Source organism: Mastomys coucha, unplaced genomic scaffold (genome assembly GCF_008632895.1).
Source record: "Mastomys coucha isolate ucsf_1 unplaced genomic scaffold, UCSF_Mcou_1 pScaffold1, whole genome shotgun sequence".
NCBI classification, from domain to species: Eukaryota; Metazoa; Chordata; class Mammalia; order Rodentia; family Muridae; genus Mastomys; species Mastomys coucha.
In genome coordinates, this window is record NW_022196891.1 from 30,822,875 (window position 1) to 30,848,167 (window position 25,293).

General features: G+C 52.6%; 2 protein-coding genes across 14 annotated transcripts in view; one reads left to right on the plus strand and one right to left on the minus strand.

Moving 5' to 3' along the window:
* The first annotated feature begins 963 nt into the window (after positions 1-963).
* Mybph (myosin binding protein H) lies at positions 964-9,127 on the plus strand. 3 transcript variants are annotated; one of them, XM_031383030.1, is made up of 12 exons: positions 964-1,083; positions 1,374-1,553; positions 1,644-1,778; positions 2,495-2,662; positions 4,939-5,027; positions 5,321-5,516; positions 5,694-5,833; positions 6,366-6,525; positions 7,600-7,736; positions 7,851-8,037; positions 8,296-8,346; positions 8,835-9,127. In XM_031383030.1, the coding sequence occupies exons 2-11, from the start codon at positions 1,529-1,531 to the stop codon at positions 8,310-8,312; spliced, it is 1,254 nt and encodes a 417-aa protein (XP_031238890.1). In that variant the 5' UTR covers positions 964-1,083; positions 1,374-1,528; the 3' UTR covers positions 8,313-8,346; positions 8,835-9,127. The 3 variants fall into 3 exon arrangements, with proteins under 3 accessions (XP_031238890.1, XP_031238881.1, XP_031238871.1); XM_031383021.1 differs by lacking the exon at positions 964-1,083 and having other exon boundaries at positions 1,112-1,553; positions 8,832-9,127; XM_031383011.1 differs by lacking the exon at positions 964-1,083 and having other exon boundaries at positions 1,112-1,553.
* The window catches only part of Adora1 (adenosine A1 receptor), a 48,789-nt gene continuing 30,619 nt past the window's right edge, over positions 7,124-25,293 (minus strand). For all 11 annotated transcript variants that reach the window (XM_031383097.1, XM_031383114.1, XM_031383088.1 and 8 more), the window contains one exon: positions 7,124-11,429. In XM_031383097.1, coding sequence (XP_031238957.1) covers positions 10,790-11,429 — 640 coding nt within the window. In that variant the 3' untranslated portion in view covers positions 7,124-10,789. The remainder of the gene's footprint in view (positions 11,430-25,293) is intronic.

The window sequence follows — 25,293 nt, forward strand, 5'->3', positions numbered from 1 at the left end:
TCTGATCTACCTCCCACCCACAGAGAAAAAATTGACTGCCAGCTCCTCCTTGACACATGGTATTTTCTGGATTTCAAATTATTACCAATCTTAACATCTTGAATAAATGAGTCAGTGACTAGGTATTTGTCTGAGCCTGCCCTGCTTCCCACACTAGGAGAGTCTAGGCGCAGGTCCCCTTTTAAGAGGCCAGGAGAGTCAGGTCTGTCTGTCTTACCCTCAGAGGTGAGGGGTCTTAGTAGCTGAAGGGAAACTGAAGTCTGAGGATGAGTGTAAACAAGCTTTCCTTCCCACAGAAACAGAAACCAGGGGGCTGGTTTGGTCCTGGCTTGAATGTTCCCTCTAAAACTCCTCTTATTGACACAAAGAGTATTAAGATGGGGGGCTTTTAAATAGTGATTAATCCATGGGCGCTTCCCTTGTGAATTGGTTAATATCATCAACAGAGTGCGTTAGTTATCTCCAGAGTGGGAACTGGATAAAAAGTGTATGTTTTGTCCATTTTCCTCTGTCTGGCTTGCCTGTTCTTGTATTCTGAATCACCACAAAGCTCTTCGGGGAGTGCAGGGGGCATGATCTTCGACTTTTCAACCTCTAGAGCCTTGAGAAAGATCGCCTCTATTGTTTATAATTCACAGAATCTATGGGTTCGATGTCACAACAGCTGAAGAGGAATCACTGCAGTCCTCCTGCCCAGGACTCACGCTGGAGCACCTGCCTCTGTCCAGCCTCACCTCTGGCATCTCAGTTCTCACCTCTGTGGGGTCCTTGGCCTCACACAGTACAGGTGGGAGTCCCCAGAGACTGGAGACCAAGAGAGAGAGCAAAGGCAGAAGGGGAACTGCTCACAGGGGAGACTGCTTCAAATAGTCTTAATTCCAGGCTGTGCTCCAAGGAGACTCAGGTCCAAGGGGGGCCCTGAGACGACCAGATTCATGGAACTGACTTGATCTTCCTTTCCAGACGGCAGGTCTCATTACCCAGCCCCTGCAGCCCCAGCGATGTACCAGCTCATCTATCTATACCCTCCCTGATCTGGGCACTGGCACCCTGGCTGTGAGGTCTAGCTGGGGTGATGGCAAGGTAGCGTGCTTCTCAAGGGGCCCCTGTGGTTCCTCCCCCAGAGCTATTCCTGGCCTGGGTGCTCCCTGCCCCCCGGCACCCCCCTGCCTGACCTGACCCCACAGCTGGGAATGGTTTGCTGGGGGTGGGGCAGCCCCTGCCTTTATAAGCGTGGACCTAGCCTGGAGGCCCAGACCTACTGCTGACCCTTACACACTCCAGCTTGACCCCACACACACACACATACACACACCAGTTTTAAAAAAAAATGACAGGAAAAGCCACCTCTGAGGCTTCTGTCTCTACTCCAGAGGAGACAGCACCTGGGCCTGCCAAGGTGCCCACTACAGAGCCTTCTGGAGAGGTGGCAGCATCAGAGTCCACGAGGCAAGAGCAGGCTCCAGAGCCACAGAAACCTCAGGCACAGGATCCTGCAGCCCCTGCAGCTTCTGCCTTGCCCTCAACCATGAAGCCTGAACCTCCAAGCGAAGGTGACAGACGAGAAGTGGGGAGAGGTGGAGAAGGGAGGCAGGTATGCAGGGAGGGGCTCTTCCACTCACCTTGGCTTCCCGCCCCCCCAGATGTCCCCAGTGCCCCACTGCGGCTGACCTTGGAGGATGTGAGCCACAGCTCCTTGACTGTGAGCTGGGAGCCCCCCGAGAAGCTGGGGAAGCTGGGGCTTCAAGGCTATGTACTGGAGCTCTGTCGAGAGGGAGGTGAGCACAGGGCTGAGCCCTGCTTCCACCCAGCTGAGTTGGGGCGGGCCGGGCAGCAGGGAGGAGCACGGTCCCTGCAATGAGTCACTCCAGGACCTCCAGGACTTACGTACAAAGGGAGGTCTAAGCAGTAGTCTTAACTGCCTGGCTATCACCTCTTGCCCCATAGAGACCTCTGAAGGCACAGAGATGTCTAATGACCTTAGGGGACCTCCCATCCTCCAGATCCAGGTAGCCTCTGACTATTAGAAGGATGGGGGGCAGTGATCTATAAGAAGGGAAGGAGGTACTAAATCTCAGAGGATCCTTTTCAGAGGGAGTTAACCCAGGAGGCAGAAAGTGGGGAGGGTCCAGAGGAGGAGACTGTAAAGTAAGAGACAGTCAAGCCAGCTAGGCAAAGCAGTCTCCCTCTCTGACAGCCACATTCAGCCTGGCCTCTGTCTCTGCCCCTACCTTGCTGTGTGTGACTTGATGAATGTGCCCAGCCCTCTCCGACCTTCTGCATCCCTACTTCTGGCCTCAACCCAAGAGCTCTTAGCGCCAGCTGTCTTTGGTGTTACAAAGTCAGAGAAAGAAGCGAGAGAGAGACTATAGACCAAGAGCGAGGTCAGCTTCTGTATGTCACCCTTGAGAAGGGACACCTCCTCCCCCATCCCCCAGTGAGAAGGTTGGCTCTGCCACATCACTAACAGCCAGACACTCTCTGCTGCCCTCAGCCTCAGAATGGGTGCCTGTGAATCCCCGGCCCGTGATGGTGACCCAGCAGACGGTTCGGAACCTGGCCCTGGGAGACAAGTTCTTCCTGCGTGTGACTGCAGTAAGCTCCGCAGGAGCAGGCCCTCCAGCTGTGCTGGACCAGCCTGTCCACATCCAAGAGATCACTGGTAAAGCATTCCTCGCCTCTTGCTCACAAACTAGTTAGAACGGGGAAACTGAGGCCATGGTCAGTAGGACCCAAGCAGCCATATCCCCCCCACACACACCAGCCCCATCTCAGGTTAACATACACAAGCCGCATGCTAACATGTCTTGCCTCGTGAAAGGTTTCGGGTGCCTGGGCAGCAGATGGAGGTCAAAGATGCCACTTCCCTGAATGGTCCAGCCCCTCCCACTACCATCAGGGAGCAGCCTCTTGACGTCCAGAGATGAAGCCAAGCCCCCAATACTAGAAGCCATCTATCCTTACTTCTTCCTAATCTTAATCTCTGAAGCTGTGAAAGATTGTTTTCTATTTCCTCAAATCTGGGTTCCAGGCTCTCTAAAGGTTCTGGTGCACAGGGAAGGCCTGCTTGCCCCATATTGTACCCTGACCCTAATGAAAAAAAAAAAAAGGAGGCTGTATAAAGGGCCCCCAAAGGCTTCTTCATCCCCAAAGGACAGTGCCTCTGCGAAGACCCAGAGGCCAGCTGCTGTCCCTGTTACTAATATTTCTATTTGCAGGGTGCATTAACCTCAGTGCCTCCCTCCCGAAGCTGATCGAGTTTCAGACTGTTAATGACACTGAGTCATTTGGTCTGTCTTAGCTATCTGGGGGCAGTGCGGGGCCCCAGAGTGAAGAGAGACACAGGCAAGCAGGTGTCTGAGACCTTCTCCATCTTCCTCCGTGTTCCTTAAGGGATAGATGGAGGCCGGAGATAGAGCCCTACATTTCTAGTCAAGGCCTCTCGGAGGAGGAGGAGGCGTCTCAGCCATAGAAGGGGTCAAATTCAGATTTGAGGAAATATACTGCTTTAAGATCTAAAGACACAGGAGACCAGAACCACCTACTATTAGAGCTTATCCAAACCAGGCAGACCCCAGGGGACCCAGAGACTCCCACAGAGTCACCCAGTCTTTCTGTAGTCTGATTCTGATGCCCACACAGGACTGTTCACAGCCACCAAGCTGTAGGACATCTGCTCTGGTGGTTTTCAAGAGCATTATCTGGGTGTGACAGCACCCTCCCCCCACCCCACCCTCTGCCCCACATAAGCAGCAGGATATCTGTTGCTGCTTGTGGCTGACGGTAGCCTGGTTGGCAGAGGCCCAGACCCTCCCCCAGGTCCCCAAGAAGCTCAGACTCTGAGATGTCTCTGAGGCCTGGTGTGGAAGAAGCAAGCCAGACTCGGCACCTACTTCTCCATTAAAATTCCTCTGGCAGGAGAGAAGGGGATTTCCTGGAGAGAAAGTGGAGAGGAGGCTATGAACAAAGGAGAACAGCCGGACCTCTCCTGGGCTGGGCAGGGGAGACTTGGAGGCCTTGTCCAGGATCCTGGGCTGCTCAGCTGTCCCCTTCTTGGCCACCTGGAGCTGCCAGGCATTCCTGGCCTCCTGGAGCTGACCCTGGAGCATTCCAAGTGCCAAGTGCCTGCTCAGCTAATCCTTGGAGACACACTGTTCCTTCTTACTCTGTCCCCTAGGTGCCACTGACCAACTGCTGCCACCTGTTTGCCCCTTTGGAGGCTCAGGCTCAGTCCCCACACCATCCCCCAGGGATAGGAATGGCAGCTGTTGTAGCTTCCCTTGGAATGTCCAGCGGCACCTGATTAGGCTATAGTCAGGAATGGCTTCCCTACCCGAGTAGGGGACTGACATAAGACTTACAGAAGGACTTGGCCACCCACCCTGATACTGTGCAGACGGAAAGGCCCAAGAGCAGACATTTGTGTATCTGCTTCAGCTTCCGTACAAAGACCTAGAGCCCCCAGCAGGCCTGGAGGTTGAGGCTTGAGTCAGTGAGGCCTCACTCACTTCCTCAGAAAGTCCTGGGCTCCTGGGGTGCTGAATCAGCAGGAATCTGAGCGCATTGCCTCTCTCTCTCTGGGCACAGTGGCTGACAGGTGCAGAATCTGCCTCCCTCCAGGGGGAGACAGAGAGCCATCCAGGCCCATCTGGAGCTTGAGAATGCCTGGGCCTCTGGGCAAATCCCAGCCTGGCAAGGTTGAGGTGCCAAGGGAGTGCCGGAGATACCAACCAGTTCACACTGTACAGTCTCTGACCTCCGTGGAGCCTCTCAGTTCTCAGTTCCCCAGAGGCCTTAAGGGATTTGGGTCCCTCCCTCTCAGAATTGAAGGTTTTGTCCTCTCAGTAAAGAGGCAGCTCAAGCTATAGGAATGTCATAGGTAGGAGCAGTCCCGTTTAGCCAGGAACCCACACTTGCTTTCTCCTTCCCCTTCCTCAGAAGCCCCCAAGATCCGTGTTCCCCGACACCTTCGTCAGACCTACATCCGCCAGGTGGGAGAGCCAGTCAACCTGCAAATCCCCTTCCAGGTAGGCCTAGCTCACTGGTGAGAGCCTGGTGTGTCAGGGGAGACCTGGGAATGTCAGGATTCCTGCAGGAGTCAGCCAGGGACCCATACAGATGGCCGATTCTTCCCAGTTTTGCATATAACTCAGCTATGAGTAGACACTTAGGCAGCCCCCAGGGCAGGTCACACACTAGAAGACATGGCTCTGGTCAGCAACAGTGGAGGAGTCAGAAGGGCGGGTTTCTCGGGCACAGCTAGAATGGGGTGAGTGGGGTGCTTATCCCAATCTGTACTCACCCCAAGCCCCTCTTTCAGGGGAAGCCCAAGCCACAAGTCTCTTGGACCCACAATGGCCAAGCCCTGGACAGTCAGAGAGTTAATGTGCGCAGCGGGGACCAGGACTCCATCCTCTTCATTCGTTCGGCTCAGCGCTCAGACTCGGGCCGCTACGAGCTCACGGTGCATCTGGAAGGCTTGGAAGCCAAGGCCAACATTGACATCCTGGTGATTGGTACATTACATGGGCAGAGGGGAAAGGGCTGTCCTGTGTCCAGTGTCCCCAACCTCCCACCCCGGAGCTGATGGGGGGTGAGGGGAGCCTGGGGTGTCATGGCAAGTGCCAAATCTTGGGTGTGGAGACTTTACAGCAGGCCTACTTCTCACTGACCTTCCCAATCTGGTCCTGCAGAGAAGCCCGGGCCCCCGAGCAGCATCAAGCTACTGGATGTCTGGGGTTGCAACGCTGCCCTCGAGTGGACACCACCCCAGGACACAGGCAACACAGAGCTCCTGGGCTACACAGTACAGAAGGCAGACAAAAAGACAGGGGTGAGGCCGGCTGGGGCCTAACGGGGGTGGGGAAAGAAGTAGTCCAGTCCCCAAAGGCCCATCCCACTAAGAGGCTCTGGATGAAAGACGAGGCCGACTACTGCTGACTGACTCCCTATGTGGCCCTGGGCACGCCTCTGTCCTCTCCATACCTCAGTCTGTGTGGGACACTGCCCTAGGTTGCTCTAGAACTATCTTATCATGCATAGAAATCATCTGGGAATCTGCTCAGTGTAGATTCTGATGCAGGTGGTTGGGGCTGGGTGTTCGGAAGCCACAGGTAATGGCGCCCAGGTGATGAGGCTGCGTGTCCGGCAATCACACGTTGAGTAGTGAGGCCTGCAAGCTCATGTGAGTGACCCAGAAGGTCCTTTTCCCACTTCCTAGTCTCTCTGGCCCAGTGCTAGATGGTTTAGTCCTCCCAACCCTTGGACACGGAATGAGCCCCTCTGAGGAGGGTCAGGGTAAGCAGGAAAGCCAAGAACCGGGTAAGAGCTGACGGTAACCCTGCCAAGTCCCCCCCACCCCACAGCAATGGTTCACAGTGTTGGAGCGTTACCACCCCACCACCTGCACCATCTCAGACCTCATCATCGGCAACTCCTACTCTTTTCGGGTCTTCTCAGAAAACCTGTGTGGCCTCAGTGACTTAGCCACCACCACCAAAGAGCTGGCTCACATCCACAAGACAGGTAAGTGGGTTTGAGCCTGGGCAGGAAACCGAATTGGGATTGGTGAACCAACATCTGTCCACTTCTCATTTCTTCTTCCGCGTCCCACATCCATCTCAGCTCCTCCTCGGCCACTGCTCCCTGGAACATTTGCTGCCTTCTATCCCCACTCCCACCCCCACCCCACTCAGCAGCTCTGCGTGAGCGTATGTGCAAGTTCGTACACATATTAACGTGGAGTGACTGTAAATAACCAGTATGACTGACTGATTTTAAGCAAACATCAGAGCAAAGCCATGCAAATGAGCACTGCCCCTCTCAGGAGGCTGTGTACTTAGACAGTGGCTGCTGACATCACAGCAGTCACTGGGTCTCCCACACAGTGTCCCCAGGAATACACTCTGCAGGGTAATGTGTACGTGATAGGTAGACTGGCAATTGCTAAAAACAATCGCCCACGTAAGACTGGCTGCGGTATTTACCGTCCTGTTGAGCATCTGTCAGTGGGGCCAAATGTGAAACTTCAGGACCCATCTATCCCAGATCCTCTCTGCAACACACACACACACACACACACACACACACACACACACACGCTGACCCTGGAAGGCACACTTCATTACTATTCATTTTAATTACATTTATTGGTGTGTGAGTGTGTGTTCACATGCTCACGTGCATGTGTAAGTCTAAGAACATGTCAGTTTTCTCCTCTTACCATGTGGGTCCCAGGAACTGAACTCAGGGTGGTTAGCTTGGTGGCAAGCACCCTCACCCTCTGAGCCATCTCACTCACCCTAGAAGCCACAGTCTTTAACATCAGCCAGAGCGTCACAGCCATGAGCGTTTTTTTGTGTTTAAGAAGGAGAGCCACTCGCAGAGGCAAACCGAAATGGAATGTGATGCTCACCTCTTGCCGCAATCCTCCCGCCCACTCCTCTCTGTTCACCTCCTGCTCAGCCTCAGCCCTGCCCAGCTAAGCTTTCTCTGCTTCTTCACATGTTGACCAGGTTGAGCATCCCAACGTTTAGGGTTGAGGCCAGTCTTCTGAAGCCTCCTGTACCCCTATAACCTCAAATTTTCCCCTGAACCTAGATATTACTGCCAAACCTAGAGAGTTTATTGAGCGAGACTTCTCAGAAGCGCCCTCATTCACCCAGCCCCTGGCGGATCATACCTCCACTCCTGGCTATAGCACGCAGCTATTCTGCAGCGTCCGGGCATCACCTAAGGTCAGGGGCCCTGGGCTGGTGGGGTGGGTGGAGGCAGCAGAGATGAAACTCTCTCTTGAGAGCTGTCCCAACCCATGTTCTGACTTCATTACCCTCCTCTGACCTTGCTTCCAGCCCAAGATCATCTGGATGAAAAACAAGATGGACATCCAGGGTGACCCCAAGTACCGCGCCGTCTCTGAGCAAGGGGTCTGCACCTTAGAGATCCGGAAGCCCAGCCCCTTTGATTCTGGAGTCTACACGTGCAAGGCCATCAACATGCTAGGGGAGGCCTCTGTGGATTGTCGGCTGGAAGTTAAAGGTGGGGGTCAGGAGGGTGCCTTAGTGCCCTGCCGTAGTGGACAGACTGAGTCCCATGTGGGGACTGAACTAGATGGAGCTCAGAGTGAAGCTGGAGCATGAAAGGAGTAGGGAGGGGACCAGAATGGTTTGTGTGACTTTCTAAGTGGGAAGATGTTCTTTCCATTTGCAGGCTGGGGTGCTGGGGATCACTGACCTCAAACCTCTCTGTTCCCTCCAGTCTTCCCCCCAAAGCTCTAACCTGCAGGGTCTCTTTCAGCTTCGGCCACACACTGAAGAGCAAGAGGCAGAGACTGGGACAAGAAAACAGGTGAGTGGCTGGACCCACTCCTTCAGTTACCTCTACCGAGGGCGTGGTGTCAAAGAGAGGACTGGGAGAAGAGGATCCACTTCCCAGGCACAAAATGTCACTGGAGACGGGGAGGGGAAGGGCAGGGAAGCAGTAGGCAGATCTGGGTACAATTTTTGTAGCAAAAGACAACTAGCATGCATGTTCAGTTTGGTGAAGACAGTGCAGCACTGGGCCATGGTGGTGGGGTCCAGAAGGGATGGGTACACTGGATGGTCACAGGACAGCATCTAGTCTTGTCTCGGAATGACTGTAAACATTGGCATTCCTTTCCTCACTAGCAAAGTAGGGACCTTCCTCATTTGGTGGTTCTGAGGCTCTGGGTGAACTAGGAAGTCTCCAGAGCTGCACTGGGCAGGCAGAGCTCAGCATTGGGAATTGAGCCTGAGGAAGGACGGAGAAGGGCGGAGGTGGTTCTCTACCCGACTCCCCACAATCTCTTCTAGCAGCTTGGTTACATACCAGGATACAGAAGGACATTCTCCACCAGGTCCTGCAGACCTGAGGATCAGGACCCCAGAAGTCCCCAAGACCAAGATACCATAGGAACAGCTAAGGGGTGGGGACCTCCAGTACCTGCCAGCTCCCTCCACCAGAGGCTGGGTCCAGAGCCAGGAGTGGGCCTGGCAGGTCTCAGGTCACCTTCTGGGTACAAGAGGGTTCCAAAGGTGCAGAGACTGGCACCCTCTGCAGAGCTGTACACTGTGTGAGAAGCATTCAAATAAAGGTGTGTGGTGTTCTAGCATGGGGTTTCTGTGGCAGTGAGTGTCATGGCGGATGGGAAGATACGGTGTTACTATGAAGGGGAGACACTATCAAGATTAAGAAAGTGCCAACAGGAAGGGTCTCATGACACAGGGCATTTTTTTAGACATGTGAGTGTTCCGGCTCTTGCTTTCTGACTCACAATGTGGCACCCTACATGTGTAACTATAGCAACAGACCCACCATCTCAGGGACGTTCTTTGTTCCATCTGCCTCCACAGCCCTCTCTCAGCTTCCCCTCCACCCTCACCATGACATCTTCTCCACTGAGGTGGTCTGGTTGCCCTCTGACAGTGATGGGGTGCCAGCACCCCACACTCCACAGGGCTTCACAATCTTTTATTAGACAAAGGGGCCTCCTTGAGAGCCAGGGACACTTTGACCTCCAACTGAGAGAAGAGTCTAGAATCAAGACTCGGAGCCAATATTCACACTGCAAGGAGGAGGGAACCTGACACCCCTCCTCTGCCTGCTATCCATGCAAGCAAGACATGGATTGGTCCTACCTGAGACCCCGTCCCCCAAAAGCCTACCCTCTATTCATAACATAGCCTCCGAGTTAAATCCACCTCCAGGAGTGTTTTGGATATTTAAATGCCAGCAAGGCACTTCCTCACACTGAAGGCAGCAGTCTCCTTTGGTCTGGTCTGGTCTGGTCTGGTCTGTCACATTCACACCAGGGGTGCTCATGGTCGCCCCGGGATCTTCTCGGATGCTTTATTCCCCTCTTCCCCTCCCAGGCAGCATGTTCCCAAGGGTTGACCTTCCTGGGGAAATCTCTTCTCCTGGGGCTTAGAAGCAGAGATGGTGTCCCTCAGGAGAGTCCAGGCCTACTTTGAGAGTTGGTGAAGCTTGGTGGCCCAGACAGAAAATAATATTGGCGACTCCCAGGAAGTTCAGGGCAAGAAGGGCTCGGTGCTGCTCCCTGCTGGCTATTTGAGGCAGCACCTTCTTGCATCAAGGACTTAGTGGCCCACTGGGAGTCCCAGGCTGTGAACAGAGCGAATGTGAGAGACAATCCCTGGAACCATTCTTTCTGCCTCTCCCAAGTCTAACCCCCGGGCTTCTCAGGGTCAGGAGGGCAGAGATCACAGCACTTGCATGGCCAAGAACACAGTCCTTGGAGGAGGGGCTGAGGTCTCCTTCCCTGTGGTTTACTACCTTCTTCTACAGAACAAGAGAGACAGCAAAGCCCGGAGATAGCCATTTCTGTCTCTCCATTCACCTCTAAGGGACTGTCTTCCTGATCTTGAAGTTGGTCCCTTGGGCCACCAACACCTACTAGCAGGCTCCCCTGTCTGACTGTAGGAGCCAGAATATTCTAATCCTGGCTCTCTGAACTGCTCAGAGAACAGCCAGGAATGGGCCACACAAGACTCTCCTCTCATCTCCGGGTACCCAGTTCCCTGCCATAGCGGGGCCCCACCTCCAAGCTTCCTCTACGTCCCCAAGGTGCAGGGCAGCCAGCTCCTTAGAGAAGGGGCCCTGTTCCATGGCAGCTCTTCAGAGCCTCCCTGGTATCCACAGCCCACAGCCCAGCTGGGAACGCTGAGGAGGAACAGTGGGGCAGGGGGACAGGGAGGACATGGGGGTTGAACAGAGAGCCACTGGGTGTGGGCTAGACGGAGCAAGGCAGAGTCTAGTCATCAGCTTTCTCCTCTGGGATGTCTTCATCAATGGGAGGTTTGGGCTGGCATCGGAAGTGGTCATTCCAAATCTTCAGAAAGGTGACCCGAAACTTGTGGATTCGGAAGGCATAGACGATGGGGTTCATGGCCGAGTTGCCGTGTGTGAGAAAGATGGCAATGTAGATCAGGATGCTGGGTTTCTGGCAGGTGGGGCAGAAGAGGGTGATACAGTTCAAGATGTGCAGCGGTAGCCAGCTGAGGGCAAAGAGGAAGAGGATGAGGGCCAGCGACTTGGCGATCTTGAGCTCCTTCCCGTAGTACTTCTGGGGGTCCCCAGAGGAGGCTGACACCTTCTTGTTGAGCTGCTTCCGGATCAGGTAGAAGACCTCCAGGTAGATGAGGACCATGAGCAGCAGTGGCGGCAGCACCCAGACGAAGAAGTTGAAGTAGACCATGTATTCCATGCTGATAACCTTCTCAAACTCACACTTGATCACGGGCTCCCCAACACTGCCATTGGCTATCCAGTCTTGCTCCACTGCACTCAGGTTGTTCCAGCCAAACATAGGTGTCAGGCCTACCACCAGGGAGAGAATCCAGCAGCCAGCTATGGCCACCGCTGCCCGCCGCTGAGTCACCACTGTCTTGTACCTGCAGGGAAGAAGGACAAGGTATGAGAAGCAGCCCCATGGTTGTATGTATGTGGGTTCCTCTTCTGGGGCTCACCTGCTGTAGGGGTGAGGCTTCTACACATCCAAGGTCTAGAGTGAGCGTGTCTTTAGCCAGGGACCTAGTCTTTAGGTTCTAAGATTAGTCCAGAGTTTGTAAAATCTAGCCTCATTGCTCCTCCAGCAGAGAGAGGGAATCCTGATACTAATAGATATAATGGAAGCCAGGTGATGGTGGCACACACCTTTGATCCCAGCACTTGGGAAACAGAGGCAGGCACATCTCTGTGAGTTCAAGGCCAGCCCAGTCTACAGAATGAGTTCCAGGACAGCCAGAGCTACACAGAGAAACCTATCAGGAAAAACAAACACAAAACCAAACCAAAACAAAAAAAAAAAAGAAAAAGAAGAAACAAAGAAAGAAAAGAAAAGAAATAAAATAACAGGAAGTAGTAGCAAGAGTCTTAAGTGAATGGCCCAAGTACAGCTCACTGACTGTGTTCACATTGACCTTCCTGGTTTCTCACCGTTGGGCCATAACAGTGCTAGGGTGGCAATATTAGGACGGCCAACTAGACAGAGGTTGAAAACAGTTCTGAAGCCTTCCCAAGGCCACACAGAAGCGCACAGCACTGTCCCCATTCTCCCAAAGAGCCAGGTGGCAAAAAAAGCAAGAGAGTCCCAAGAAGCCTTTCGATATTAGGCCCACTTCCTCCGGCCCTGTTCTGTTTCTGTTGTGAGCATCTTCCACTTCCCGGCCTCCCAATCCCCTTCAAGTCATTGCACAGGTTGGTGTCAAGGACCAACTCATCAATGCTCGACTAATTGGGATGATTCTCGGGGAAGAAAGCCTGGTGTTGGCTGAGCATCTGCTAGCACTTCATACTTCCTCCCATCCATGCACTGGCACACTTGCATGGGTGCTGTTCTCAACAGACATTCATCAAGGCTTTCTGCAAAGGGTACTCTTCTCGGTGCTGGTAAGAAGAAAAACATTCCTGATCTACATAACTCATATTTGCTTGTCATTTTTAAAGTGTGATTTATTTGTTTTTGTTTTGCACGCATTGGTGTTCTGCCTGCATGTACATCTGTGTGAGGGCGTCAGATTCTCTGGAACTGGAGTTACAGATGGCTGTGAGCTGCCATGTGGGTGCTGGGAATTGAACCTGGGTCCTCTGGAAGAGCAGCCATCTCTCTAGCTCCTGTTTATCATTTTTTTTTATTTGTAAAGGTTTATTGTTTTATTTTTATAATTTTGAATGTTTCCTCTGCATGCATGTGAACTCTGTGTGTGCCTGGTGATCATGGAGCTGGAAAGAGGGCATCTGACCCCCTGGAAATAGTTAGAGATGGTTGTGAGCTGAGGTGCGCAGGTGATGGGAAGTGAACCCAGGGCTAATAGCTGAGCCATCTCTCTACCTCTTGCCCAAATAGCTTGAGCCATCTCTCTGCCCCCTGCCCAAATAGTTTAATTTTAGTGTGTGTGTGTGTGTGCGTGTGTGTTGGTAGGTTAGAAAACAATTTAGGAGATTCAGTTTTCTCCTTTCACCATGTGGGTCCCAAGGACCTTTGTCAGGCACAGCAGTCAGTGCTTCTCTTTACCCACTAAGCCACCTTGCCAGCCCTATATAGCTCATATTTTGGGTGACTCGAGGATAGCACAAGAACAAGGAGACAGGTAGAGTTCTTAACCTTCTCCAGGTCTGCAGGCACAGGAGGCACGAGCATTTGGAATGACTCACAAGAGACGAGGCTGCCTATCAGCCAGAGATGATGGCCTCTCTTGCCACTAAGGGTTGAGGGTTTTAATAATATCCCCGGGGGCTTCCCACTTCCCCTAACATCAGCTATCCAGCAGCCAGCCACAGTGTCCTCTGCTGGTCCTCTGGTGTCGGAGAGAGTGCCAAAGGCTGGGGCCTGCCCAGCTCTGTGCCAAGGAGCTGCAGAGTGACTGGGGCTTGCCCAATTGTTATTTTCCAATGCGGCTCCTGGGAGGCCTGGGGTGGCCTCCGGAGCGCTGTGCTGCGAAGGGAGGGCTCCAACTATTTTTCTGTCCAGTGCTGTTAGGATCTGCAGTTTTCTGTTTCTGGACCTATAGGGATCCACTGACATCCACTTGTTCCTGCAGGCTACAGAGATGAGGGCGTCCCTGGGGGAAGCAGAGGGTCCTCTGAAAGGCTAGGAAAGCAGTGGCCTTTGGAACCTCTTATCTAGTCCCTTCATTCCAACCTAGAGAGTGAGGCCTGCAGCTGACTCTAACACCTTTAAAGTCCTGCCCGCCCCCGCCTCCGTGGTAGATAACAGGATTCTTGTGTTCCCAGACAATCGCGAAGCCATAGCGCTAGCTCAGTCCCTGGTGCCTCACTCTGCCAACACAGTGGAAACCATTCTCCTCCCTCATATCTGCAACAGAGCATCCAGGTCGCTGTATCCTTTGCAGGCAGAAGACCTGAATGTGGGCACCGAGTCTGCAGCTTGCTAACTCAATTCCTTCCTGCTTCAGAGAGTAGGGATGATATAAGAATAAGATATCATGTGTTCCAATACTCTGAAAATATCCTTTTAATACTCCCTAGCCTGGGCTTTTACCCCATCAAGCTCCTAGGCAAACGCGTACCTGAGACATCCCAGCACTCCTAGGAGCTCAGCAAACACAGCCCTAGTACTATCTATCTACAGAGCTCACCCTAGTCTGCTTCATGCGGATCTTCAAGTGCCTCCTCCATGCTCCATAGCCTTCCAGTCATAAGGAAGCAAGTTCTGGGCAAAAATGTGTAGGGAAAGAACACAGAAAAGCAGAGCATCTTACGGGGTACAATCCTGACCCTCATCTGGTGAAAGGTGGTTAGACAAGGTAGGCCTCCCACAAAGCAGAGGGGCTGCAGACATAGGAAGGGTGGGGTCCAGGGTTCTGCTCCCAGTCACCGCAGCCAAATCTTTCCCTTAGATCTTTTTTATAGTCTGTAGAGCCGTTTCGCAGCCATGTCTCGGGGGAACTCCATAACCACACTGTGTGGGCGTGTAGCACGTAACAGAAAGGCAGTCATATGGACTGGCGTGTCTACTTGCCCGGGTCTCCTACTTCCAAGCCCAGCCCCCCTTCAGGACCCAGGCTAACTGAGTCATTCAGACGCAGAGGGTAACAGATTCAGAATAGCCTCTGCTTTAACATGGGGAAAACTGGACCGGCTCGAGAAGGGCACTACCTAAAACTGGAGGGTTGAACCAGGTGACCTCGAGTACTGAGAGTGGAGTCCATCCCGAGACCCACATATGGACACAGATGACAGGAGAGATGGACACAAACAGCATCCCATATGGAAGAGAGGAACGCCCGGAAGGGCCCCCTCCCCCTCTGCCCCTTACCCTTTTTGCCTGCCCAAAGCCCCTGGGGTTAAAGCTTTCCTGGGGCTCCTCCAGCACCAGGTCCCAGGTGACCCTACAGTACAGGGTATCAGCTCCCATCTGTTTTTCTTGCTATTTTCTCCTTGATGGGAAAAACTAGACCCAGGACCTTGGCTGAGGTGGGGCAGGCTCTCTGGGGCCAGGGGAGACACTCATCTCTCCTGCCTGGGAATAAGAAGCTGATGCATGGGGTGGGGGCATGGAAGGTGTCTACCATGCTTGGGGAAGTCTCTCCTATGGCCAGACATAAGTCCTCACCACCTCCAGGGGCTGTGTTGGGGCTACTCAGTCTCAGACAGTGGGGATGTTAAAAAAAAATTAGGGCAACAGTCCCTTAAAGGTTTAGCAGAAGTGGCAGCATTGTGACATTTACCTATGACCCCAGCACTTGCGGGAAAAGCAGACGGATCAGAAGGTCGAGGTCATTGTCAGCTACATAAGAAGCATGAGCAAGCCTGGGCTACGCGAGGCTCTGTCTCAAAAAGAAAACTTTAAAATAAGATTTCATGGAAGGCTTTGAGCTGGTAACTCACACCTGTACATCTGACCCTTGGAAGTAGAGGCAGAAAGATCACGAGTTCATGGCCCACCTGGGCTAGGCAGTGAGATCCTGCTTCACTACCACCCTCAAACATAACTCATATCATGGTTTCCTCCTTCCACCATGTGGTTTCTGGGAATCAGATTCAGATCACTGGGCTCGGCAGCAAGAGCCATCTTCTCCTTATTGAGCCATCTCACAAGTACTCAGCATGGTATCTTTAAAAGTCAAGACACTGGGGCTGGCGAGATGGCTCAGTGGGTAAGAGCACTGACTGCTCTTCCGAAGGTCCTAAATTCAGATCCCAGCAACCACACGGTGGCTCACACCTAACCTTAATGAGATCTGATGCCCTCTTCTGGTGCTGTCTGAAGATAGCTACAGTGTATTACGCCGGAGCAGCAGGGCCGTCCTGAGTTCAATTCCCAGCAACCACATGGTGGCTCACAACCATCTGTACAGCTACAGTGTACTCACACACATAAAAATAAATAAATAATCATAAAATAAAAGTCAAGACATTGCTAACACCAAAGCATGTGTTAGTGGTTTTTTCCTCATCAATGGCTATCATGTGAAAGTACTGGATACTGGGAGTAATAGGGTGTCAGCACCCCTGAGATGGAGAGGGTGGACTCAGGAGAGAAGTAGAAGGCTGCTGCTGACCTCTCATTTCGAGGCATACTACATCTACGTCTGTCTTAGGTAGGGTTTTACTGCTATGAACAGACACCATGACCAAGGCAACTCTTATAAGTACAACACTCAATTGGGGCTGGCTTCAGAGGTCCAGTCCATTATCTTTATGGTGGGAAGCATGGCAGCATCCAGGTAGGCATGGCACTGGAGGAGCTGAGAGTTCTACCTCTTGTTCCAAAGGTAGCTAGAATACTGACTTCCAGGAAGCTAGGAGAAAGGTCTCAAAGCCCACGCCCACAGGGGCATACTTCCTCGAACAAAGCCACACCTACTCCAACAAGGCCACACCTCCTATCAGTGCCACCCCCTGGGCCAAGCATATTCAAACCACCACAGTGTCCAAATAGGACAGAGGAGAGGAAGCCATGCTCCTTCCATGGACATTCCTCAGAGCTTCCACATGAGAGGAAGCTAAGGCAGGGGTACCCAGGAATAATAGGTAGCTGGTGGCTAATAACTGACCATTGCTACTGGGAGCTAACCTCTCCTGCTGTAATCTAAGTGCTGAACAGCTTTGCTGACAGGATTCCACCACTCTCTGCTGGACCCTAAGTACTATAATTATCCCCAAGTACTATTGTTGATGATTGTAGTGATAGACTCACAGACATCAGGACACATGCCCAAGGCCTCCCAGCCTGGAAGCAGCAGAGATGGAATGTGTAAGTCTGAGATGTGTCTACATCTAAACCCTGTGCTACATCAACTGGGACACTCTGGGGGGGACAAAAGCTGAATAGGGTTTGTAGCAGGGAGCCCAGGAGAGCAGAAAGGAACCCTGAGAGCTGAGCCTAGATAGACAGAGCCCTTGACTGAGATGGAGACCTGAGCTGAGAGCTCAATGACCACCAGCAAGTTACCCAGGCAAAGTTCCAGGCCAGTGCCTCCCAGGCAGAAGGTACTGTGAGCATGGAGCCCAGGAAAGCCTAAGGAACAGGTACATGGGTGAGCCACAGGAGAGAAAGAGCTGGCTAGCTCAGTAGAGATCTGGCCAGGGACTGTCACCTAAGGTCATAATAATGGGTCTAGGGTTTATTCTAAGTGCAGGGCAGCCTCTTTCTGCAAAGGAGTGACATGACCCATTCTGGTTTTAAAAGATGACAGACACACAGTGCTGGGTGAACTGTGCAGTGGCAGGGACCATGGAACAACAAGGAGACCCACACAGCTAGTTCAGTCGCACAGGCAGCTGATAGGTACACAGCATCTCTGTAGACACAGTGGAACTGGGGAGAAGGGTATGGCCTTGGACTGTACTTGGGGAGAAGGTGATTAAGACCTGTGGCTAAGTGTGAATGGCTGGGTGGAGTAAGAAGCAAGACAACTCTAAATTTTATCCTGACCAAGGTGGGTAACGGGGCCACTGTCTTTCAAGTGTCCCCGTAAGACTCTGTCCAGCCTTAGCTTACTGGGGACCCCCTGAGTGAACCACGTGGAGCCGGAATCGATGCAAAAAGCAAGAGAAATTTATTGTTCCAGTGCACTGGGGTTGTACCAGACCCGAAGGAGAGGTGGTGACCCCGCACAGCTTGTTCAGTGAGCTTTTATACAGTTTTCAGGGCAGCAGCCATTAGGCACAATGTGATTGGCAGAACAGTGTGACTTTTTTTTAACTGACTGGTCTTAGGGAATGAGGTAGCAAGGATTTCCCTTGTCTGAAGGTGGGCAACAGTCTGTCCTTCGGAATGTGTCCCCACCCTCAGATTTGGTTCCCACCCCATGATCTGAGGAATGTTAATTAGCCTCCTTCCCTTCCGGAGGGGTGAGTGTTTCATGACCTTCCCAAAGTTCCTGAGTTGACCTGTTCATCCCTGACCCTCTCTCTTTGCAGCTCATCTGAGAAGCCCACCATCCGGAGCATTCACTCACTATTTGTATAGCTGGAACACCCTATCATGGCAGGGCCTTTCCACTTCTTGCTCATTGGTGAGGTCCCTCCCCATCAGCTCTCAGTTCAGATGTTACCTCCTCTGAAAAGAGTCCAGATTTATTCTGGAAAAAATAAATGGTCCCATCACCCCGGAGGCTCTTAGCATATTTAATTTTCTTGACAGAGATATCAGCTTTATTTGGGCACTGGTGGTATACGTGTTTCCCTCTAGAACTATCCAAAAGGTCCTTTAGGGCAGAGCCTTCACCCGCATGCTCATGCTGCACCCCCAGCTCCTAGGACCGTGCTCAGTAACCATGCCTTGAGTGAGCAAATAACTACAGGAGAAAATGGATCAGTGAACCTGTGCCTCATTTAATCCGGAATGACTGACTGAGAAGCCACCATGTGGCACATCCTAGGGAGCCAGAAATGAGGTAAGAGTGGTATGCAAATGTTATCTCAGTCAGGTGCTTGACTAGAAAATCAATGGGAAGCTGGGTAAGGTAGTGCTCACCTTTAATCCTAGAACTCAGGAGGCAGAGAAGCAGGCAGATCTCTGTGAATGGAGGCTAGCCTGGTCTACATAGGGAGTTCCAGAACAGCCAGAGCTACATAGTGAGACCCCTTCTAGAAAAAGCAAGCAAACAAACAAACAAATAAAAAGTGAGAAAGTCAGTTGGAAAGGCAGTCCAGGGCAGGACCTCAGAGGAATGTGCTCAGGTTTGTTTCCTGCTACACTGGGGCCAATCAGACAATCACAGATCTCCTACCGGGGCTCTGTGACATAAGGTTATAGTTACAAGGGTCTCTGCTAAGAGAGATAAGTGTTACCAGTGAGCCACCAACACATCCTGACAGCTTGGAGTCCAGCACTGCCCTTATACAACTTCACCAGGAGAGCAAATTCCTAGGTCCTCCAGTCTGCAGTTTGAGTGCAGGAGCGGCCCTCTAAGACCCAGCAGGAACCCTACAGTGGCCAGCTCCTCATGGGTCCTCTGCCTCCTGAATGTTCTCTTTCATGGATGAGATCACTTCCCCTTGGAGGTTGTATGCGCAGCAGGTGGCCTCTCCCAGCCTCGGCATCAGAGGGCAGAAGCCTTTAAGAATACTTTGTAGGTTGACTCTGAGAGCACTGAACAATAAGGACAAGAAAAGCTCACAATGCCTCCAGATAAAGAACCCAGCACGGGTCAGACTGAGACAAAGATGTTGATAGAGAGGACAGTGGGGAAAGAAGCGAGCCTGGGGCTGTAATGAATCCTCTTTGAATAGCTGAGAATGGCCAGTCCGGAGGGCGAAAGGCAACTTGGTGTCTCTGCCAGAAGACTGGAAAGCACTGGTCCTGGGCTTTCCCTCCCAGCTCTGCCTTGTTTACGGTACGGAGCGGCTGACCCCTGGTCCTGAGCAAGCTGGGTCTCAAAAAAGACTGAAATGCTAGAGAGCCCCAGAGGAAGCAGGGAGCCAGGCTTCTCATTTGTCCTAGCCTGCAGACCTCAGGCAACAGTTCATTACTGTTTGGATCTACCTCCCTCCATACAGTCCCCCATTACAGCCCGGCTCCCTTCCCTACAGCCTTCAGTCTAGAGGGGCTCTTCCTGTTGTTGCTAACCCCTGGGTTACTGCACCATTCGGTTGGTGTCTCGGCTGCTGCTTTACCTGGTGAGCCACCCCAGGTCAGAAACACCTGAGAGGGTGTCTGGTTCACCTCGGGAGTTTAGGAGGGGAGATGCCGCACAAGAACTGAGCTGTTGTTACCTCAAAGAACGGCTGCAAGAGGTGGGAGCCCAATAGCTGTTGAGAGCCAGGCGGAGTCATCAGACTCTTACACCTGTTTCCCCGGCTCCTGCTCTTCACTTGGGCTCTGAGCATTGGGCTAGGGAAAGGAGAGTTGGATGGGCTGCGCTTGTGCCTTCCTGCACTCCTGCGGTACCCACAGTCAGGGATGTCCTCCACGGGATGGCCAATACCTTTGCAGAGATGGAGCCAGCCATATTTCACAGTTCTGGTCCCCTCCTTCCTCCCTTCATAAGGACAATCTCAGTCCCTTGTAACTGGAAACTTGGATTTCAAAACCGAGGAAGTAAGGCTTTCAGACATATTAAAATACTTCCTGCAGAGAAATTCTTCCTCCCAGAGGAGAACAGGAAACCAGATACAATCAAAGGCTCTCGGCACACTCTGGGGGCCAAATATTTAATAGTAACATTTCCCAGAGGAGTCTGGCTCAGGAGCCCAGGGAGAGAGGGCCAGATGTTAGGGGGCTTAAGAACCCTGCTTGCTTGATCCCTGTGACATCACCCATCACCCCCAAACACCAGTATCAACTGACACTCCTCCCCAAAGAGAGGTGAGCTAGAACCCCAGGGCCAGGCTTAAGGCAGCTGAGAGGCAGGAGGGATCTCTAAACTTCCTGAAAGAAAAGAGCTGGATAAACGGATTAGGTCGTTAGTGTAATGGGCCTTGCAAATAGCTCCTGGTCACTTGCTGAGGACAAACAACTCCTCGGCCTGGTGGAGAAGACAATTAAGTCCCTACGTGTGATTCAGAAACAGCCTCTATTCTGAGCTGTTTTCCCGCTCCCTCCTTCAGGTTCAGAGCCCCTTTCTGGGTGTTGAGGGTGAAGGAAGAGTCACTGTGCAAAAGGAGCTCTGGGTCTCAAGGGGGAGGCCCAGTCCTAGGCAGCCTGAGAAGAGCTGTTGTGTGTGCCGAAATGCTCAACACTAAAATCACTGTGCAATGACTTCCCTGATTCCGAGGTCACAGATAACCTGGCTCCCCAGGCTGCCACAAACCCATGCACCTTGAACATCTCTCTGGATGTGTTCCATCATTATTCCTACAAAGGGATGCGCCCAGTGGCTCTGATCCACAGGCTGCAGGAAGGAGGTATGGGGGGGGGGGGTGTGTGTCTCAAATCTGGGGAAGGTATAATTTCCAAATGAAATCACCTATGGCTCCCTTTCTTTTCTCCCTGGTCTGAGGAGTATATCAGAACGATCCCCTGAGAATAGGAGGCCCAAGCCGATGGCTCTGAAAACAGCCTGGGCAACCTTGAGATGCAGCTAACTCCTCTTCTCTCTGAAGGTCAGATGAAGTGCCCATATGAGAGGCGAGCCTTGAAAAGGGAGTAAACTCAGGGAACTGGATACAAAGATTAGTGCCGCCCACCATGTGAGGCTGTCAGGTTGGTCTCTCCAAGCCCCCAAGTAAAGCCAGGCTGAAGAAAAGCCAAGGACAATGGCCTCACCAGCTGTGAGGTGGGCTGAGTCTTCTGGTGGGGTGGCATGCATGTGTGGATGTAATAATCTGTGTGTAGCTTCCTGGCAGGTCTGCCCTAGCTGGCAGGACAGAGCTGGTGAGAGTCACAATTCCTTTTCCAACACTATGGAGATGCCTGTAGCCAAAGCATCTTTTGGGGGGAACTGGGGAGAACTTCAACTTCTCACAGGCCTCGCCAGTGGACTTAAAGGGGCCGCAGGGGAATCCCAACCCAGCTGACACACCTGTGGAACAGGATAGGGCTGGCGAGATGGAGGCCTCTCAGACCAAGAAAGTAGAGATGTCCACACCCCTGATGTCAGGAACCCCAAGAGCAAGCTGTCCTCCTTGCAAGAGCTAATTGCAGCCAGTCTCCCAAGACCCCCCATCGGTGGTCCAGGCTCTTCCGTGAATGAACAAGGCTTTGGTGATAGCTTCCCTCTGGGGAACAGCTGTGTGCTCATCTGGAGCGCAGGGAATGGAGATGTGCTACAAGTACTGGTAGATCCTGGTTCCCTTCTACAGCGCTGTCTGCCTCTTCCCCAGGAGAGCCAGGCACGGCACTGGCAGACCCTCCTCTGGGGTTCCCCTGCTTCAAACTCCCCCGCAGAGAGGAAGATGGAGAGTGAAATGGGAAGGAAAGAGAATGGCCATCTGCTGAGGGGGAGAAACAAAGGGATGAATGCATGGAATCCAAGCTTGTAGCCTTGAGAAGAAACAATTCCCCAGACTCAGGAAGATGAGGCAGAGGAGCCTGTTGCGTTTATCAGCCAGCAGCTCTGAGTGACTGTTATCATGCCCGGCATGTTGAAGTCCCCACCCCCTCTCCAATCTATGGGAAACGAGGCTTCTGAAGAGATACAGAACAGGGTGCAGGCACATGGATGAACAAAAAGACACTGTTCGGCTTTGGAAGGACAAGCTCGGGGCTTCCGGTTCTGTTACACAGCCAGTTCTCTCAACCATTCTCCCAAGGCTGGGAATCAGTGCGTTCCTGCTCTATCTGAGAAGCGATGGGAGTGGGAGGGGCTTGGGAGTTTGTTCAGCCCAGCAATTGACACCTGGGGTTCCTGGAGCTGTGCCCTCTGGACAGTTCTCTTAGGCAGAACTCAGTGTGCAGGCTGAAGATGAGGGGGGCCAATGCAGGAGAGCCAGGCCCTGTTTCCTGCCTCCCATCAGACAAGTATTTGGCCTGCCTGCAACCAAGGGATGTCTCTATCATAAGGACAATGACTTGCCTCAGCTGGAGATAGCTTTGAAGATTCTAGATCAGCCTAAAGGTCAAGATTAAGACCAGGGAGGCAGCACCGATGAGCCTGGAGTCATGAGAGTTGAGTCCCAAGGCCCGGGGAGTTAGGAATGATACTTCTCTCGAAAGAGGCAGCTTTCCCTAAAGCTCCCAGCATCTAGCTGTGTGCTCTGGGAAAGCTTCAACATGTGGCAGACTGGAGGAGTAGGACAGAGCTGCCACCTTAGAAGACATCCCAAAGAAAGAATCCACCCGCACCCTTAGATCTCCAGAGTTAAAGTCAGTCCCTCCTGCTGCTTCAAAAGACGTGGCTCTTGGGGCCTGGAAGAAAAGTTACAGTCTTCTCCAGCTTCTGGTTTCCCCTGACCTTGGCCCCTTACTTTAGAGGTTAGAGCCCAGAGTACCATAAGCCGGAATCCCAGCATCTGCACATCCCATACTGTCTCTACCAGGTGTTTTCCAGATGCTTTCTTTGTGGGCACACTGCCCCATTGGCCACGCCTTTAGAAGCCAGCCTTTCCTAGCCAGTAGCCACCAGCAAGAGCTGCTGCCCAGAGCTCTGCCCCGTGCCTGTGCTTCAGGTGAAGGGAGGTCCCGGTCCATAGATGTCATAGAAGGTGGAGCCAGCCAGGCAAGGGCCTCCTTCCCAAGCAGCATACAGGAGGATGCGGCAGGAGGATGCAGCAGACAGAGCCTCGGGTCCAACAGAAGCTAATGTGCTACTCCTCCCCATGGGATAATCAGAAATACCAACTGCCCAATGACGAAGACAAAGCCAGTTCAGTGCCCATACCCTAGAGCAGCCATGGAACCCACATAGCAGGCACTCAATAAGACTCAGAAAAGAAAAGGAATGGTTTTTTAAAAAAAAAATCCTCGGTTAAAACAAATCAGGTAGTATTGTTAACCTGGGCAAAAGTCCACACTCAGGCAGTCCCTGGGCCCTCTGGAGGGCCCTGCTATTGTTGTTTTTCAATGGAGATGTGTTGTCAAACTACCTTCTATTTACATCTATATGCATAGGTTAGTGTCGCTGTCAGCCCTGACCAGAGAAGCCGCTCTCTGCGGTAGGCGGCAATTAACATGGAGACTCACGACCAGGAAAAGAGTTTGCTGCTGAATGTTTAGCTCTAAATGGGACATGGAAACCCCCAGGCTCAGGGAACATTGTGGAAGAGCGGGCAGAAAGAATGTAAGAGCCAGAGAACGGGGATCCGGCTGTGAATACTGTCTCCTGGGCACGACATGGCTGCTACCCTCAGGAAGTCCCTTCAGCTATGGCTGGCTGCACAAGGTCAAGCCAACAAGGCAGGTCGTCAGCATGCCAGCAGGCAGCTCTCACTGAACTCAGTGGGTTACACAGTCAAGAGCAGAAGAAGACAGGAAGGCGCGGGGGGTAGGGACTTGTTGGGCAGTATCAGGGGTGGGGGTGAGGAGTTGGAGTGGATATATCAAAATATACATTTATACCTGTGTGAAGTTATCAATAAATAAAAAGAAAAGGCAGAAAGAGGAGAAAAGGAGACACAAACAGTAGCTTAAAAACAGCTACAAATAGGACATATATTGAGCCAACAAGATCAATAATTGTTCTAAATGTGACTAAAGTGGAGGGGGTCAGTAAGAAGCCAGCCTGAAGCCCCTCCCTCTTTCTCAAGGCCAACACCCTTCTTGGCAGGCAGAGGAGCCCTGTGCCTAGCTTTCATTCAGAGGAGGGTCCCTCTCTAGATTTCTCCAGATTTCCATTTGATGGTCCAGCCGCCTCACTCACTCCACTAAATCAGCTGGCTCCATGACGTGCCTAACCTCAGCTCCATCTCCTGCAAGATCAGACCTTCTCTTCTCTACCAGGCCTGTGTGGAAATGGGGGGCAGCCTTTGTCCTGCCCATCACAGTGCCCTAGCATTTGCATCTGGGGCGGGGGGGGTGGGGAGAGCTCCTTGTAGCTGCTGGCAGGGACCCAGAGCAGGAGCCTGGCCAGGCAGCTTCTCTGGGGGTTGATCAATAAATCCGCTTTCGGTTGATTCTTCCACTTCGGTGCAGCCTCATGAATCACAGGAGTCTGCAGGACCCCTGCGGGAGGGAATCTTGATTATGAGGTGTTGGGGGAGGGGCTTATTAGATCAAAGCCTTGCTTTTCCATCCACCATTCATGAAAACTTCCGAGGTGCCTTGTTCACAGCTGGAAAAAGAAAGCACTAAACCATCCGTCAGAAGCCTTGGGGAGCTTGGCAGGCAGGAGTCCGGCAGGCAGGAGTCCGGCAGGACAGCCCTGCAGCCTGGGGGTGGGGAGGGCTGGTATTCAAGCGGTGGCGGCAGGCACAATTGCGTATGTGTGTGTATGTGTGTGTATGTGTGTGTGTGTGTGTGTGTGTGGGTGTGTGTGGGGATCTTCACTTCCCAGCCAGTGTCTGTTCCAAAGGCCCCAGATCCCAAGTCCCAGAGAAGACTGGCTACTTCCCCATACTCTCCCAACCTCACCTGTCAGACTTCTCTGTAGCTGGCTGGTACCTGCTCTCTCTAACAGGCCACAGCAACAGGACTCTGCCATGGGCTTTTCACAGGAACGGAGGGTCTGCTTATAGTCACATCTGCTGTGTCAGCATCTCAATGGATGACATCACTTCTCAGAACCTTAGTCCCCTCATCTGTAAAGCAGAGCTGCTTGCTACCTGCCTCCCAGTGGGCTGTACACAGCCCTCTCTCCCTCTCTGTCTCTGTCTCTATCTATCTTCCTCTCCTCCCTCTCTCTCCTCTCCTTCCTCTCCTCTCCTCTCTCCTCTCCTCTCTCCTCTCCTCTCTCCTCTCCTCTCCTCTCC